Genomic DNA, 15,027 nt, shown 5'->3' on the forward strand with positions numbered 1-15,027 from the left:
TGAGTGAAGGCGTGAACCAGTTGAGCCCCTCGGATAGGCTCTGTCCATGCTGCTGATCAGGGTCCACCTTTTCCCCCCTCTCTTCTCATCTCTGACTGTCAGGCTGTGCTGTCTTGGGCCTTTCCTGGACCACTGTCATGCTCAGTGGCAGTACCTGTTCCCCCTACCTGGGCCTGCCAGGCTTGCCTTGGTAGCATTGTTCTACCTAGTTCATGGCTTTCTTCCAGTGCACATGACCCTAGAGCAAAACTGTCCTGGACACAGGCCTTGGGTACCAGGTCGTGTGACAGCTGCTGTGCCAGTGGAATCGAAGCCATTGTTCAAAGCTGTCGTTCCATTTGCACAGTGGGAAGGGGTGGTGACGAGAGATGGAGTGTCCATGCTGAGGGCTTCAGCTAACCAGCGGAGCCGGACTCACAGCCCACACACCCTCAGGGAAGCTGCTGTGCCTCCTGTCCCCAGAAGGTTAAGCTGTCTTTAACTCTGTCAGGGTCAGAGCTCACCATCCCATGGAGTCTCTGGGAACACTTGGGATTGGTACAGTTTTTCATGCTACTTGAAAAGGATGCTGGGCGTGTTGCAGTCCTCATAGGGCTTCTGTTTAAAAATGAGCACAGTCCCCACCCAAGGAGCCCAAATGACCCCTCCTTAATCTCTGCCCCCTCCCTTACTGAGGAAGGGCATGTTGGCTGTACACTATGTGTGTCTTGGATAGGCCCCCCTCCCTCCCTGAGTGTTGGTTTTCCAGTCTGTAGAAGAGAAAGGGACTGGTTAGATAATGCCCTTGCCACTGGGAGGAAAGTCTGTGACAAGCACAGCAATTCAGATACACAACTGAAATCTCCCTGGGAGCATCTGTTCTTACACACAGGAAATAATCAGGGAGTGTTACAAGGTGTCTGAAGTGAAGCACTAAGTTTATGTGGTTAAGGCCCTGCTTCCAAGTAGGAGCAGAGTGGTAGGGGCCAGGCCAAAGGCTTTTATCAATTGATTTTTCTTGCTACTGTGCTAGGCTTTGTGCAGGGTCCAGGTGTGGGGTGGTAGGTAACAAACACTTCATCCGTGCTCTCACAGGGCACACGTGAGAACATGGGCATTTGAGAGCATGGTTAGGAAAGGCATGGTAGAGGAAGGGCCACCTGAGGCTGAAGGTGCTCAAGACAGTGAGTGACAGAGTGGAAATGAACCTTCCAGATAGAGAAGACAGGGACCTGCCCAGCTGGGCAGTTGGCATGTTCGTCTCAGGTGGCACAGGTGCCATAGTCACCACCCTCAGTTTAACTCTAGGACATTGAAATGCAGAAGGCCTGGGTAACTTGCCAAAGGGGCACAAGAGAAAGAAGCTGGGATTTTGTCCATGGCGTCTTCTTGCTAGGTCAGGCTTCCCTGCTCACCTCAGCTAAAAACAAGAATAGAGACTATAGTCTTCTGCCGCAACTCTGCTGAGTTTCTTTCTGTGGCCCTCTAAGAACTTGTCTGAGACAGAAGTGACACCATATGTCCTCACTCATTTGGGGTCTGGGAATCCTGAGCCTTGCCTTCCCAGCTGAGAACCATTGCACAGATTGATAACGTCTCCCCTGGCCTCTTTCCCATCCAGGGTTAAGGTAACCACTGTGTAAGCTGCTGATGCTGTCAGCACACTGGGGTCTTCTCACAGAATCCCGCCTGTTCAGGGTCAACTATAAAAACAAAGGAATTATTCAGTCTTAAGCCTTGCTTCCATCCAACAGACAAACAAGTCAGATTATGAAAATTGGCAAATTTTTCAGATAGGGACTTAACCTTCTGAAAAAAATGGGAGGAAAGAGCATATGTTTCCTATGAATTTCCTAGAACTATATTTTCTGGTGAGATGTTTTAAGTGTAACTGAGTCTCATAAATATGACAACATTTGGCAACACTCAAACATGTTTTTGTTCTGTTGTCTATGGCAGCAAAATAATGTATTCCATATCTTTGTGTTTCCCAGAAACTTCTAGAACTCAACAACCTTCATTCTCTCATGTCTGTGGTGTCAGCGTTACAGAGTGCTCCCATCTTCAGACTGACGAAAACCTGGGCTGTAAGTTAACCTCCCTCAGCCTGTCCTTGCTGAACGTCTGCATGCTTAAGCCCTAAACTTTCTCTCACTGGGTATGTGCTCTGCTAAAGATAGTCACTGTGAACTGAGGAGATAGTCTCTGGGTATCTCCACAGCCCCAGAGACCACAGCCTCATCTGGCTTCCAGGGCATGAGGAGGGTGCTCAAGTGGCTGGGTTTGGAAGCCCTCAACAGATCTTCCTGGACCTGTCGAAATCATCTATGCTGGCCCGCCTCAGCATGTGACTTCTGCCCTTGGCTTGGCTTTTTTTTTTTTTTTTTGTCTCTGGCAGGCTCCAAATTGCCCTTGAGAAGGTCTGGGGATTGATGGCGTGCAGCTGCCCTGGGTCACCGGCCATATAGCTCAGAGTTCTCTGGAGAAACCTGTGACCCTCATGTAGGAAAAAATTATTTCTTTCCTTTTTCTTTTCTTTTTCATCCTAAGGCCTTGGATAATTTCAGCTCAGAGGTGGAGTCTGATAGTTATATAATTGAGTCTGTAGGAAAGTTTTTCTGCTGTAAAAATACTTTAAAAATATCTCAGACCTCTTTATCCTCCTTAGCTGGCACAGTGCCTGACATGGGAGAAGTAACTGCTATTTCCACAGCTCATTAGTATTTACCTCCTGGCCTGCCTGCTCCAGATCTCTCATAGGGGCACAGCCCAGGCCTTTCAAGACCGGTTTATGTCCCAAGAACTGACAGAACTGTATGGAATTGCTACACATGTTTCTTCGACTCATTTCCAACCTTCTTTCTCCTAGTCTGGGTCTGGACTCTGTTTCCTACTTGGCTGGCTCAGGGTCCTTTAAGATGTGTAAGATTTATGTTGTAGGCAATCTAAAATGGGCCTTGCTTCTTCCAGTTGCAAGATACGTGGTTGTAGCAGAGTGGTGTGAGAAATGTTAGCCTGGAGTCTGGGAACTAGGTTTTCGTTCATATACCATTCAGAATCTGGGCCTCCTTTCCCACCCATGCTCTATACAGTTGACTTGGAGTAGTGGGTTTCTGTCAGTGCTTTGCAGAACCCGTTAGGTCCTTATGTTGTCTTAAGGACCATCTGGAGCTGCAGGAGAGGAGTAAAGGTGCCAAACAGATGACCCAGCCTCCACCAGAGCAGCCTGTTTGTATATGGGGCTTCTGGGTGAATTGCAGAGGAGCCCTGGTTTTGGGGTCAAAGAAAATTTGGAAGCTGCTGTTTTATGCAGTTGCTACCAGCCCTGTGGTTCTAAGGCCATTTGAGCAGTGAGGCTTTTTTTAGAAGGTTTTTTGGAGATACTTTTTAAAATGACTTTTCCATTGTTGAGATGCTGTTATTGTTTCTTGGGCTACTGGGAGCCCTGCAGGCACCCAGAGGACTGAGCTTCTAATCTTCTTGTGTGCAATGATTACTATGAGCAATGTTATGACTTGGGGTGGGGGGTAGGGGGTGGAGCTTCTTGGGGAGGGCTGAGTGAATAAAATGATAGGAGGAGCTGGGGCTATTTCCAGGTTCTCCACAGAAAGCTGACCTACTCAGGGACAAGCAGAACTCTCAGGGAATCTTCAGTGTATCCCAGAGGGTGCTGTCTGCTGCTGGGGCTGTGGACAGTGCCAGGTCAGAGCAGCATGAGGGCGGTGTGGTTTGTCAAGCACAGCTCACTGGACGGGACCGTGCACTGCAGTTTTGAATCTATGCTGTAACGAAAATGAGTCCCCATACTTGGGGATCCTGGACCAAGCAATTACCTAGGACTGCTGTCTCTGCCATCTTTGGGTGTGTGCTGACAGAATGCAAAGAACTGTGGTTCCATTCTACCAATGATCAGGAGACTTGGGGCTGCAGTCATCTCTTTCTAAGATATTATCCCACTGTGTCTAAGGGCTGGCAGTCGGGCCGCTTCCCTAGCTACAGAAGACTATTTGCCAAGGTAGAATGTAGCAAGACCTAACATTCTAGAAAATAGAAATGTCAGGGAGAAAAGGCTGTGAACACTGTATGGATTATAGCCTCAGGATTCCCAGGTCTATAGCCTCAAGATTCCCAGGTCGTTGGGGCAGGGGGTGGTTGGTTCATTCTTGGAAAAGCTACTACCTGGCCTTGCTTTAGATATTCTCCCTGCCACTCAGCTGCTTTGTTGATCCAAGGGCAGCCTTGGTACAGAGCGTTGGTGAACAGTGAGGCCCAAGTCCTTCCTCTTACCCTCTCAGCTGTTGTCCCCAGACCCTGTGGAAAAGATGATCCTCTGTTATAGCATGTGCTAGAGCATCCATGTGCTCTGCCACCCTGCCTGCATCCTCCTGCATTCTTCTATCTCTGGTGCTACCCAGCACATACTTGTCTGAACTATCTTGTTCTTAACAGCATTCTCCTTTGCTGTTGGTGTTTGGTTATGAATTGGCATAGAAATGTTGCTTTTTCCTTCTTGTATTGCTTGAGCTGGGACCACAGGATAGGGAGAGCAAGGGGTTCCAACAGCCCATATATCGGGTGCTTTCATGGTCCTTGGTTTTGCAAAAGAAGAAACTGAAGTGGGGTGGCCAAAGATCTCAGGGTCAATACCAATGGGACACAGCCTGGTCCTGCTGAACCCTATAGTCTGGTGGCCCACTGCGTGGACACTTGTGATGGTGGAAGGTGTAATGACACCAGGCCAGTGCAGGTGGGACTATACATTGCTTACAAAATGTGCTTGAGAAATATGGCTGGCCCACTGCACATGGCTGGGTCACTGAGCATGTTTTGCTTTTAAGTGTTGTCCTTGGGAGTGCATTGAAACCCTGGATATCTTGAAAGCCTAAATGGAAGGTGGCAGTGTCCAGGCATGAGAGAAAGCCTGCTGCTTGGCTAAACTATGTGGGTGACCTTTAATACTGGCCAGTCAGGTCATAACTAGGCCAGGATAGCCTGTGAGCCTGCCCACAGAAAGAACTGACTGAGGCTGAGCATAATCCTGCACACAATAGGATCTAAATAAATGGTGGCTGGATCTATAAACCGAGTCATGGAAAATACAAAAGCAATGAGTGATTTATTCTGGAGGTGGGGCCACTTTGGAATATTGCCACCTCAGTATTCCAAGAAGCTGTCCCAGCCAACTCTGTTTTCCCAAGCACACAGGAAATCAGCTTGTAGCTCTCATTTATTCTGCATATGAGATGCCCATCGAATGTCTTTTCCATGCCAGGTTTCAAGGTTCAGGCCTTGCGTTCATGACTTTCATATCTTCTGGGAAAGATATGCACTGTTCTTGGAAATTGGCACAGAGCTATCAAGAGATGTTGGTTGAATGCATGAATAATGAGCAAGGAGCAGTGAGACAGGAGTAAAATCAGACTACAGCAGGTGTGGATGGAGAAGACACTCAAGGGAGTGCCCCACGGGAGGCCCTTTATGTCAAGGCTTGAATGACGGAAGCAGGAGCAGCTACAGAGAAGGGTTGGGGATAGCTGGTGCCCAGGCATACAGGGAGAACTCAGTGTCATTAAGGGACCTGCAGGTTAGTGTGACTGGGCTCATCCTAGGATAGAGGCCAAATACCATTCTAAGTGCACAGAAAGAAAATGTACACAATCTTTTTACTTAGTCTTGCTTTTTTGTGTTCTTTAATCACCACTACTAATGTGTAGAAAACAAATTAGGAGACTTGGAGACCAAGTGGTGTTGGAGAGATGGCTCAGCCGTTAAGAACTGACTGTTCTTCCAGAGGATCCAGGTTCAATTCCCAGAACCTACATGACAGCTCACAATGGTCTGCAACTCCAATTTCAGGGGATCTGGCACCTTCACAGATGTACATGCAGGCAAAACACCACAAAATACCAATGCACATAAAATAAAAATAAATGGATCTTTAAAAAAAGGGGGGGGGAGACCAAGACTAGAAACCAGGGCCCCGTTAGTGGGTGAGGGCAGAGACCAGGAACTAAGTGGTATTGAGTGTGGCAGGAATCAGAGAACAGAGTGATACACGGTATGTTCTGGAGAGAACCCCTTGAAGTACTGTGACTAGATTGTTTAGGGAGAAGAGGCAACCCCAGGTTTAAGTCTGAACAGCTGGGTAGCTGCCAAGATCTCCTTTATAATCAGAATGATCCTGGGACAAGACTGGTTTATTCCTGAGAGATTTGGGTCATGGGATTTGGGATTTAAGTGTCGGGGAGTCACCTATTACATTCCATGTGCCACATGCACGTTCTGCTTGCCCTGTGCACATGCCCAGAAAGCTTCTCTCTTTCCTACTAAATGGGTCCAGAGTTTTACTCTCTTGCCGCAGCAGAGTGACCGCAGATGTCCTTGACATGGAGGAGATCACCACTGCTGGGCGGAGTCTGATGCATAGGGTGTGACCTGGAGGGCGCCATACGGGATCAGCATTCTCACTCATGTCCAGTGAGACAGGGTCATTGAGAGTTGCACTATAGAGGACAGTTCCTCATCTAGACCTCTAAAGCCACTTGGCAGACATCTGAAGTCAGCAGATGTGTGGCATTCATTCCCATGCTTTGGCTCTGACACTCGTTTGTATTGACAACTCTCCTGTAACATGGTCGAGGAGGCTGGGGGGAGCCTGGCTACCAATTTCCGATGGCTTTGAGCCTTGCTATATATAGAAGTTGAGCCGGGTAAAGCAGATGAGGTGGAAGGCCAAGGACGGCTGGTCACAGCTCCTGACACTGTGCAGGAGTCTTCCTGGAACTGCTCTTAGAAGTTCTACATTGGCTCTGAGGAAGCTCACATTTCACCCTTATCTGCCGGACAGTGCTGCAGCATTGGGCACTGCCCATCCTCCATATCCAAAAGACCTTTCTCCCCAGGCTAAACCCCCCTTCCACTCTCTGACAGCTGACTTATTTGGTGACCGTGGCTGTGGAGGTTCTACAAGATTCTGACCTCAGTGCTCACCTTACTGTTTCTTTCCTTGATGAATATACCAGCTTGGGGAGCTTCAATTGTCCCCATGTCATCCAAGCCCAGACCTCTCTCCTGATCCACATACCCACTGCAGTGCCTGCTCCATCCAGCCCTCAGCTCTTGTGTTTCTTCGATCTCATATACTCAGAATGTCTGAAATCAGATGGTGACTCTAGGAAAGAGACAGAGTGCCAGGACACTCTCTTCACAAACTGTGTTTTGGACCTTTGGACAAGTAGTAACTGAGCTAATATGGAATAAGGCCTTCCTTTCCTGTCTCCTGCTATACTGTGTGAACACAGTGTTGTATAAACTATAGCCACGCTAACACACCCTAAAGGGAAGATTCTCTGCTTGAATTAGAGCGTCGTCAGTATGTGCTCACAAGTGATGCACCTGGGGTGTAGCTCATGGACACCAAGAGCTAACAGAGGTTTTGTGACGATGGCACCAAACACCAAATGTTTTCACTCCTCCTTCAAACCTCCAGACTTAAATCAGCCTTTTCTAGCTCATCATCCGTTCCCCAGTAGCCCAACCATTCAGAACCCAAGTCATGTATACTAGAAATGCAGGAGCTGGCCAGACAAGTTTTCTGTTAATATTGCCACAGTGGGCTCATTCTTCCCTTTCATTAGTATTTGCTGTTCATGTTTCTTAGTCTATGATTGGTTCCCTGTTTGTAGGTTGAGCTGAAGTAGCCGAGAAAGTAGAATAAGCCATCAAAATGGTGGCCATGTGACCTGGAATGGCTGTGACCCTGGCCAAGTTAATTAATAGCAAACTTTGCCAAAACGCAAGTTTCCCTCCCTCCCCTACATTTCTATTCTTATCCAAAGCAATACCTGCTGTATTTAAACCAAAATGCTGTCTCCTCAAATATTCCTCAGTGTTCCTGCCTCCAGGCCACTTCTGCCTTCTTTGGCTTCTGGAACCTCTCCAGACCTCTCTGTGCTGAAGACCCCTTCCTCACAATGACTTTGCTCGCTCCCTTCTGAGCCTCTTGAAGTGTTGTGCACCTTCCATGCATCTGCGGGTCTTCTCAGTGCTCAGCCCTGCTGAACATGTAGAGTGCTTACTCTCAGACCAGCTCTGCAGCCCAGGGGCGTCCTTAGGAGTGAGTGTCAGGAGGGAGACCTTTTTGTGAGTCTTATGGGGACTCCCTTGTGAAATTGCCGTGAGTAGAATAAAATAAGCAATAAATTAAATACATGATGAAAATTATCCCATGATAAGTATGGTGTGTATGTAAACATATCTGTAACTGTGTATATGTGACTGTTAAAGGATTATTTTTCAAGATAAAATCCTGATTCTTAGAAATATATATTGAGTACTTGCCAAAGATTTGCTTTTACTCTGAATTAAAGAGAAACCAGTAAGACATAGAACTGCGTCACTGAAGCCAGTGGACCGCGCGCACATCCACAGCCTCGTCAGACGTGCTCCAGGCATTTCAGCGTGGATGTCAGATTCATCAGGATTTCCAGTATGATTGTCAGTGGTATCCATGAGACAAAACTTACTTTCTGTGGACAGAAATTTATTTATATAGCCATTTTATAAGTTAATTTCTATCTGTACTCATTTTCAATAGCCTCAGGCCAAGGCAAACAGCACAAATAGTACTGCATTTTAAAGTCCAGCTTCCCATGCATGCTGTCCATTGCGGCTGGTGTGCGGCACTGGTGTGGGACTTGGCAACCTTTTTGTTTTTCAGAAGTAGATACTAAATAGCTAGAGGTTAAAGAAAAAGTACTTTTTAAAAATTATCCCAGTTTAGTTCCTTGCTGATTCCACACTGAGCTCATGCATCCATAGGCACCAAGCATTCTTCCTCCTCCAGACAGTGGCAGACACTGGAATTGAAGTTGAATTTGAAGCCTTTGTTTGTTTGTTTGTTTTGTTTTGTTTTGTTTTCTTGTTTGTCGAGAGAGGGTTTCTCTGTGTAGCCTTGGCTGTCTTGGAACTAGCTCTCTAGATCAGGCTGGCCTCGAATTCACGGAGAGCCATCTGCCTCTGCCTCCTGAGTGCTGGGATTAAAGGTGTGCACCCCCACCCCCCAGCAATGGAGTCAATGTTAACATGTCTGGAGCAACAGGCTCTTTATTGATAATAAGCTCACATATGAGAAAATATTATTTTTTCCCTCAAGGCAAAGAAACACAATACTAATAATGTCCTCATAAGTTGAAATTGGAGGGACTTTTCTTTTTTCCTCTGTGGAGTTAGCCTCCAGATTTGAGCTGCTTTGCCAAAGTGGGAGGAGCTCTCATGGAGTCTGAAACAGGTGCTGCACATGTGGCCCTTGGGTTGTGAGGAAAGCAGTTTATGTCCAGGACATTTCTCCTGGCTCTGACTGTGCGCCTCTGAGTCTGTTGTCTGTGGGGGGCTGCTGGGCAGTGTGGAAGTGAGTAGTGCAAGTGTTCATTTTACCTTGTAGTTTGAGCATCACGTTGTGAAAGGGTTTGGATCTGTCTCAGTGTTGACGATATATAACCCTGCTTCCTGCCTTTGCTGTAGAGGCTTCTGTTGTGTTGACTTTTTATAAAATAGCTCTAGGGTTTAATCTCTGCCTTAAGTGTGATGGTTAGCTTTCTTTTGTTTTTAACACACCGATTTCTAACTTTGCCTATTAAGCTGTTCCCACCTCCCTGCTTTCCTAGCCTCTTCATCAATTGCTCATCTCATTTATACTGAAATTCTTTGTTTAATTATAAGCGATTTTAGCAGCATGAATTTTCCTTTCAGTATAATTCTCTCCAAATAATGGGTTCAGCCTACTGTGTTCTCATGTGTCTTATCAGAAATCCATAGCCTTGACTTTTATTACCATTGTCATCTGAGGATTATTGAATGCTTGGAAGTTTCTAATAAACCTGGTTTTCCCATCATCACTGTTGTCTTTCTCTCTACTCTTGTGTAATTGCATTTCAACTGCACTCCTTCTGTGGGGAGGGGACTGGGGGCCCTGGGGAGGGAATGAGGGAGGAGAACAAGCTCAGCCAGCACCACTCTCCCCTCCTAAGATTCATTTGCCAAGAAAAACACAAAAGCAGCCTCACATAGGTGGGCAGTGCTGATACACACCTTTCTCCCAGCACTGGGAGGCAGAGGCAGGTGGATCTCTGTGAGTTCAAGGCCAGCCTGGTCTACAGAGTGAATTCCAGGACAGCCAGAGCTGTTACATAGAGGAACCCTGTCTCGAAAAACAAAAATTAAAAACAAACAAAAGCAAAAGCACCCTCACAATAAGTTGGAATAATGGCGAGTGTGGATGATGCCCAACCTTCCTCCACTTGGCTGTGTTTCAGTGTAGCAGCCTCCTCCCTGCAGCAGGTATTTGGCATTAGAGCTGTAACTTTGTGGCTTTTTCGCTTGACAGTGATATTATATAGCCAAAGAGATGAAAAAATACTTTTAAATGTCCCCGTTTTATTCTTTACTGATTCCGTACTGAGCTCCTGAGTCCTCTTGCTGTCCAAGGCTGTGAGTTTTTTCTTAATCTCCTTTCCTTACCTTGTTCACTGAGCACAAATGGCTGCAGTATATGCCTGACTCTCGGTAAGCAACGGCTGGATATCTTTACATGTAGTTCTAATGGCTTTTTCCTAAGGCTTCTTATAAATGCTGAGATCTAAAGGACCCTTAGTTCATGCAAGGGTTATAGTTACTGCTTCTACCTGTAATAAAAGTTGAAAACATGTGTAAGTAAGTGCTGCTGTTTTCTGAATAAGCAAACCCTATTTTTAAAACCTAAATCTGAAAAGAATTTTTATCAGCATAATACATGCACATTAATTTTAAAAATCACCAAGTACTGAAAGACTTATTGAAACCCTAATACTTCCTGCTTCTCCACTCACTGCCCTTTCCACTCCCTCCCTCCCTAGAGGCAACCCTTCAGGTTGGTGGTTTCTTTTTGGAGTTGTGGCCACAGTTCCACCCCTGCGTGTTTGCTACAGTTCCTTGCTCCACCCACTTCAGGTAGTGTATATGCATATTTAGTTTTCTAGATCCAGCCTCCACCTTCCTCCCGAACCCATCACAAAAGCTCAGCCAGTTTTGTTAAATGAGTAATCAGGGTCTTAAGGACTAACATTGTGTGAGCAGGCAGTACTGTACAGTCAGGAGGTAAACCAGGAGTACTCTGTGCTTTCTTGAGTAATTTATCTGGTCATTCCAATTCTTTTTTTTAAAAAAAGTTCCAGCACTCAGTAAAACGTTTTCTATTTCCATCCATTTGCATGCAAAATTCAAGATGTCATTGTTGTTTTACCTCTGAGTAAATCTCTAAAGTGTATATGTTCCACACCTTCTTTATCCATTCTTCTATTGAGGGGCACCTAGGTTGTTTCCAGGTTCTGGCTATTACAAATAGTGCTGCTATGAACGTAGTTGAGCAAATGCTTTTGTTGTATGATTGGGCATCTCTTGGGTATATTCCCAAGAGTGGAATTGCTGGGTCCTGTGGTAAGTTGACTCCCAGTTTCCTGAGAAACCGCCACACTGATTTCCAAAGTGGCTGCACAAGTTTGCATTTCCACCAACAATGGATGAGCAAGGAAGTCAGAACCGTGAGGGGTGCGTCCACCCACTGAGACGGTGGGACTGATCTAATGGGAGCTCACCAAGGCCAGCTGGACTGGGACTGATAGAGCATGTGATCAAACCGGACTCTCTGAATGTGGCTGGCAATGAAGGCTGACTGAGAAGCCAAGGACAATGGCACTGGGTTTTGATTCTACTGCATGGACTGGCTTTGTGGGAGCCTGGTTTGTTTGGATGCTCACCTTCCTAGACCTGGATGGAGGGGGGAGGACCTTGGACTTCCCACGGGGCAGAGAACCCTGACTGCTCTTAGAACTGGAGGGGAAGGGGGAAGGGAGAGGGAAAAGGGAGGTGGGGAGGAGGTGGAAATTTTTAATAAATAAATAAATTTAAAAAAAGAAAAGAAAATTCTTCCTCCGTTGAAGGAAGAGCTTGAATGCTTTAATAAAGACACTAATCTTCTGTGGGGTGCAAAAGAAAGGAAAAAGAAACAGGTTCCAGCACAGTGAGTTGGCTCAGCAGGTAAAGACACTCAACTGAGTTGATAACTTGAGTTCAATCCCAGAAACACATGTATTCTGTGTCATATGCTTGCCCCTCACACACAAGTAAGTATAAAAGTTCCCTTACCGAATTAGCCATCTAGTCCCTAGGTTCATATGTAATCTTAAAGTTGTTTATTTTTATTACATATATATCCCTTGTGCCACAGATGTGCTACCAGGCAGGTCTTCTGCTGAGCTGGTTCCTGTGGACCAGTTATTCTTAAGACCTGCAGCTCTTTGGGAATCCTAGAATCCCTTTTACTGTTATTGAGTAGGACCCACTGACTCTTGTGTCCTATGTCCTCTTTTATATGATCCATTCCTTTATTTTAGTAAAGGAAATTCTCAGGTAGTTGTCGAATGCGTCATAGTAGAATCTATTGAACTTCTTCATCTTAAAACAACTTATAAATTATTCTTGAACAATCTGATCATGACCTGATTTCCTTTGTTGACATGGAATGGAGTCATTGAAGGAAGTTAGAAAGATCCAGCCTTTCTGAGTGTGTGTGTGTGCATCCAGGGAGGATGACAGGCTGACTGTATGATGAGCACCCAACAGTCTGACATACTGCTCATACTGGTATTGGTTAGGCTGGTAGGTAGGCTGAATATGGCAGGGAATACAGGCAGTGACCCAGTTAGGACCAAAGAACTAGCGGTGTGGGCTCTTGGAGCCAGCATGACTCAGCCTCAGTTTGAGTGAAGGCATCAGGGTTTGTTTGACATCTGGATGAATGTAGATGATTTGAAGAAATCAGTGGGGTTCTAGATTGCATCAGTTAAAAAAAAATCGAGGTGTGTACATCCCTTTAAACCCAGTACTTGGGAGGCAGAGACAGGTTGATCTCTGTAAATGTGAGGACAACCTGGTCGACGTTGTGAATTCAAGGACAGGCAGGGCTACATAGAAAAACCCTGTCCAAAAAAACAAAAACAAAAACCTTTTTATAACTAGGAAGAAGGTTTCACTTAACTCCACTCTAGGACACACAAGTTCACAAGGTGTGTGGTTTTCTGCTCTGGGTGTGTATTATTATTCATCTGACAGATTTCTCAATCATCCAATTCAAATACCACCTCTCACTGGACTCGTGGCACATCCCTTTAATCCCAGCACTTGGGGGCAGAGGTAGGTGGATCTCTGTGAGTTTGAGGCCAGCCTGTTTCATAGAGTGAGTTCTTAGACTGCCAGGGCTATATAGTGAGACGCTGTCTCAAAAACAAAACAAGGAGAATCAAATGCTACCTCTCTACATGCCTTTTTTTCAGCATTGAAAATATTATGTAATTTACGTGTATGGGAGCTTTATCTGCACGTGTGTGCACCACTTTCATGTCTGGTGGCCAGGGAGGCCAGAAGAGGGCATTGGAATCCCTTATGACTGGAGTTACAGATGGTTGTAAGTGGCCATATAGGTGCTAGGAATCAAACTTGTGTCCTCTGCAATAGCAGCCAGTGTTCTGAGCCATGGAGCCATCTCTCTCCAGCCCCAGTATATAGCTCTTCTTGATGATACTTCTCTTGCTGATAGTTCACTTTTCATTCTTTGAGTTCTCAATTTCTATTCACCCACTTGCTGCGCTGCTATAAAATATGTCTGCTCAGCCTCTCCATAGAACACTGGGTCCCAAAGATATATGGACAAGTCACCTACTCCTAATAATGGTGAACCTGAGATACAGGCAGCACTCCCGGCTCTTTATGCCTCTGGTTCACAGGCCAGAAGAATTGTATGCATCAGTGCTTTTTCTGCACATCAGCAGTGGAGGACAGCATCGTTTCCTGCCCACTGTTACTGTGATGAATAGCCTGAAGCAAGCAGGTTAAGCAGAGCTGCTCCTAGCATCTGTGTCCTTTTCCTGCCCTTGTGTGTCTTGGTTGTTTTCATGGGAACATAAAAGCTTGTCTCTCATTCCCATCTGCTTCAGTGCTGGAGAAGCGGATGGGAATGACAATGGCCTCTACCTCTCCTATGATGTATACCTGCTGTCACTGCCTAAAATCAGTGGGCTCTCTCATGGCCGAATCATTATTGTCTCTAAAGACTAAGGAAGGAAGGATCTGCCAGAGCTGTCCTCAAGCAGCCTGGGGCTCCCTCAGACACCAGGCACCACCAGAGAGTGGGATTTGCGGGCCGAGGTCCTAGGAGCTGCACTGCCTTCCCTGTTTGTCTGGTGCGGACAGCCATTGTTCCACTTGTCTCTGCTGCACAGGGGCTGTTGGACACTGGCCTACTTCAGTCTGATGGACATGGCAGATTTATTGGTCAAGGTCCTTACAAGGACCATTGGAATCTCAAGACCAAGCTTGGCCAAGGACATATCAGGTCTAGGGCCTCTCTTCATTTATACTCTGGGCCTTTAGCCATTAATCATTGACCTTCAACTTCAGAAACTGTAATTGGGAGAAATCCCTACTTAGTCTCATGCTGTGCCCAAACTGCACATCCTGGTGGCCTCCCCAACCCCTCTTTCCTCACAGCCATCACATTTGAAGAGGCATCTTGCCATTTCACAGCACTAGACTCTGAATCCAGTGTGAGGAATAGCTACGCTGTGAGTCCTCAGCCTCAGGTTTCAGACTTCCAGAAGGTTCATTGCACACTGAGCCATCCTCTCTCCCAGGTTCACACACCAAGTGTGCAGTCACCACAGAGTTTGCTTCTCGTCTCTGGGTGTGCTTGCTCACCCTGAGTCTCTTAGTCAGGTGCTGTGTAGATGACTGCTTATGGAAAAGAAGGTTCTTCGTGTGAGAGGTGACACAGGGTGTGGGGCGGTCTGGAGGAGAGCCTTGAGTTGCAGCACAGCCATGTCCTCACGCATGTCCACTTGAGTCCTGTGGCAGTTGATAACATCTCTCACCATGGGGTGTTTTGTGGAAGATACTGGCTAGAGCTTTGGAATAACCCTGATGGGGACATGACCAGTTTGCTTCATTCTCCGAGCCCTG

At 46.3% G+C, this 15,027-nt stretch overlaps 1 protein-coding gene across 8 annotated transcripts in view; it reads left to right on the forward strand.

Annotated features, from left to right (window-relative positions):
- Ralgps1 (Ral GEF with PH domain and SH3 binding motif 1) overlaps positions 1 to 15,027 on the forward strand; it is a 230,102-nt gene that overhangs the window by 90,035 nt on the left and 125,040 nt on the right. For all 8 annotated transcript variants that reach the window (XM_085681335.2, XM_085681340.2, XM_085681341.2 and 5 more), the window contains one exon: positions 1,974 to 2,066. In XM_085681335.2, the coding sequence (XP_085537461.1) occupies positions 1,974 to 2,066 (93 nt within the window). The remainder of the gene's footprint in view (positions 1 to 1,973; positions 2,067 to 15,027) is intronic.

Source organism: Myodes glareolus, chromosome 21 (assembly GCF_982192425.1).
Source record: "Myodes glareolus chromosome 21, mMyoGla1.1, whole genome shotgun sequence".
In the NCBI taxonomy this organism is placed as follows: Eukaryota; Metazoa; Chordata; class Mammalia; order Rodentia; family Cricetidae; genus Myodes; species Myodes glareolus.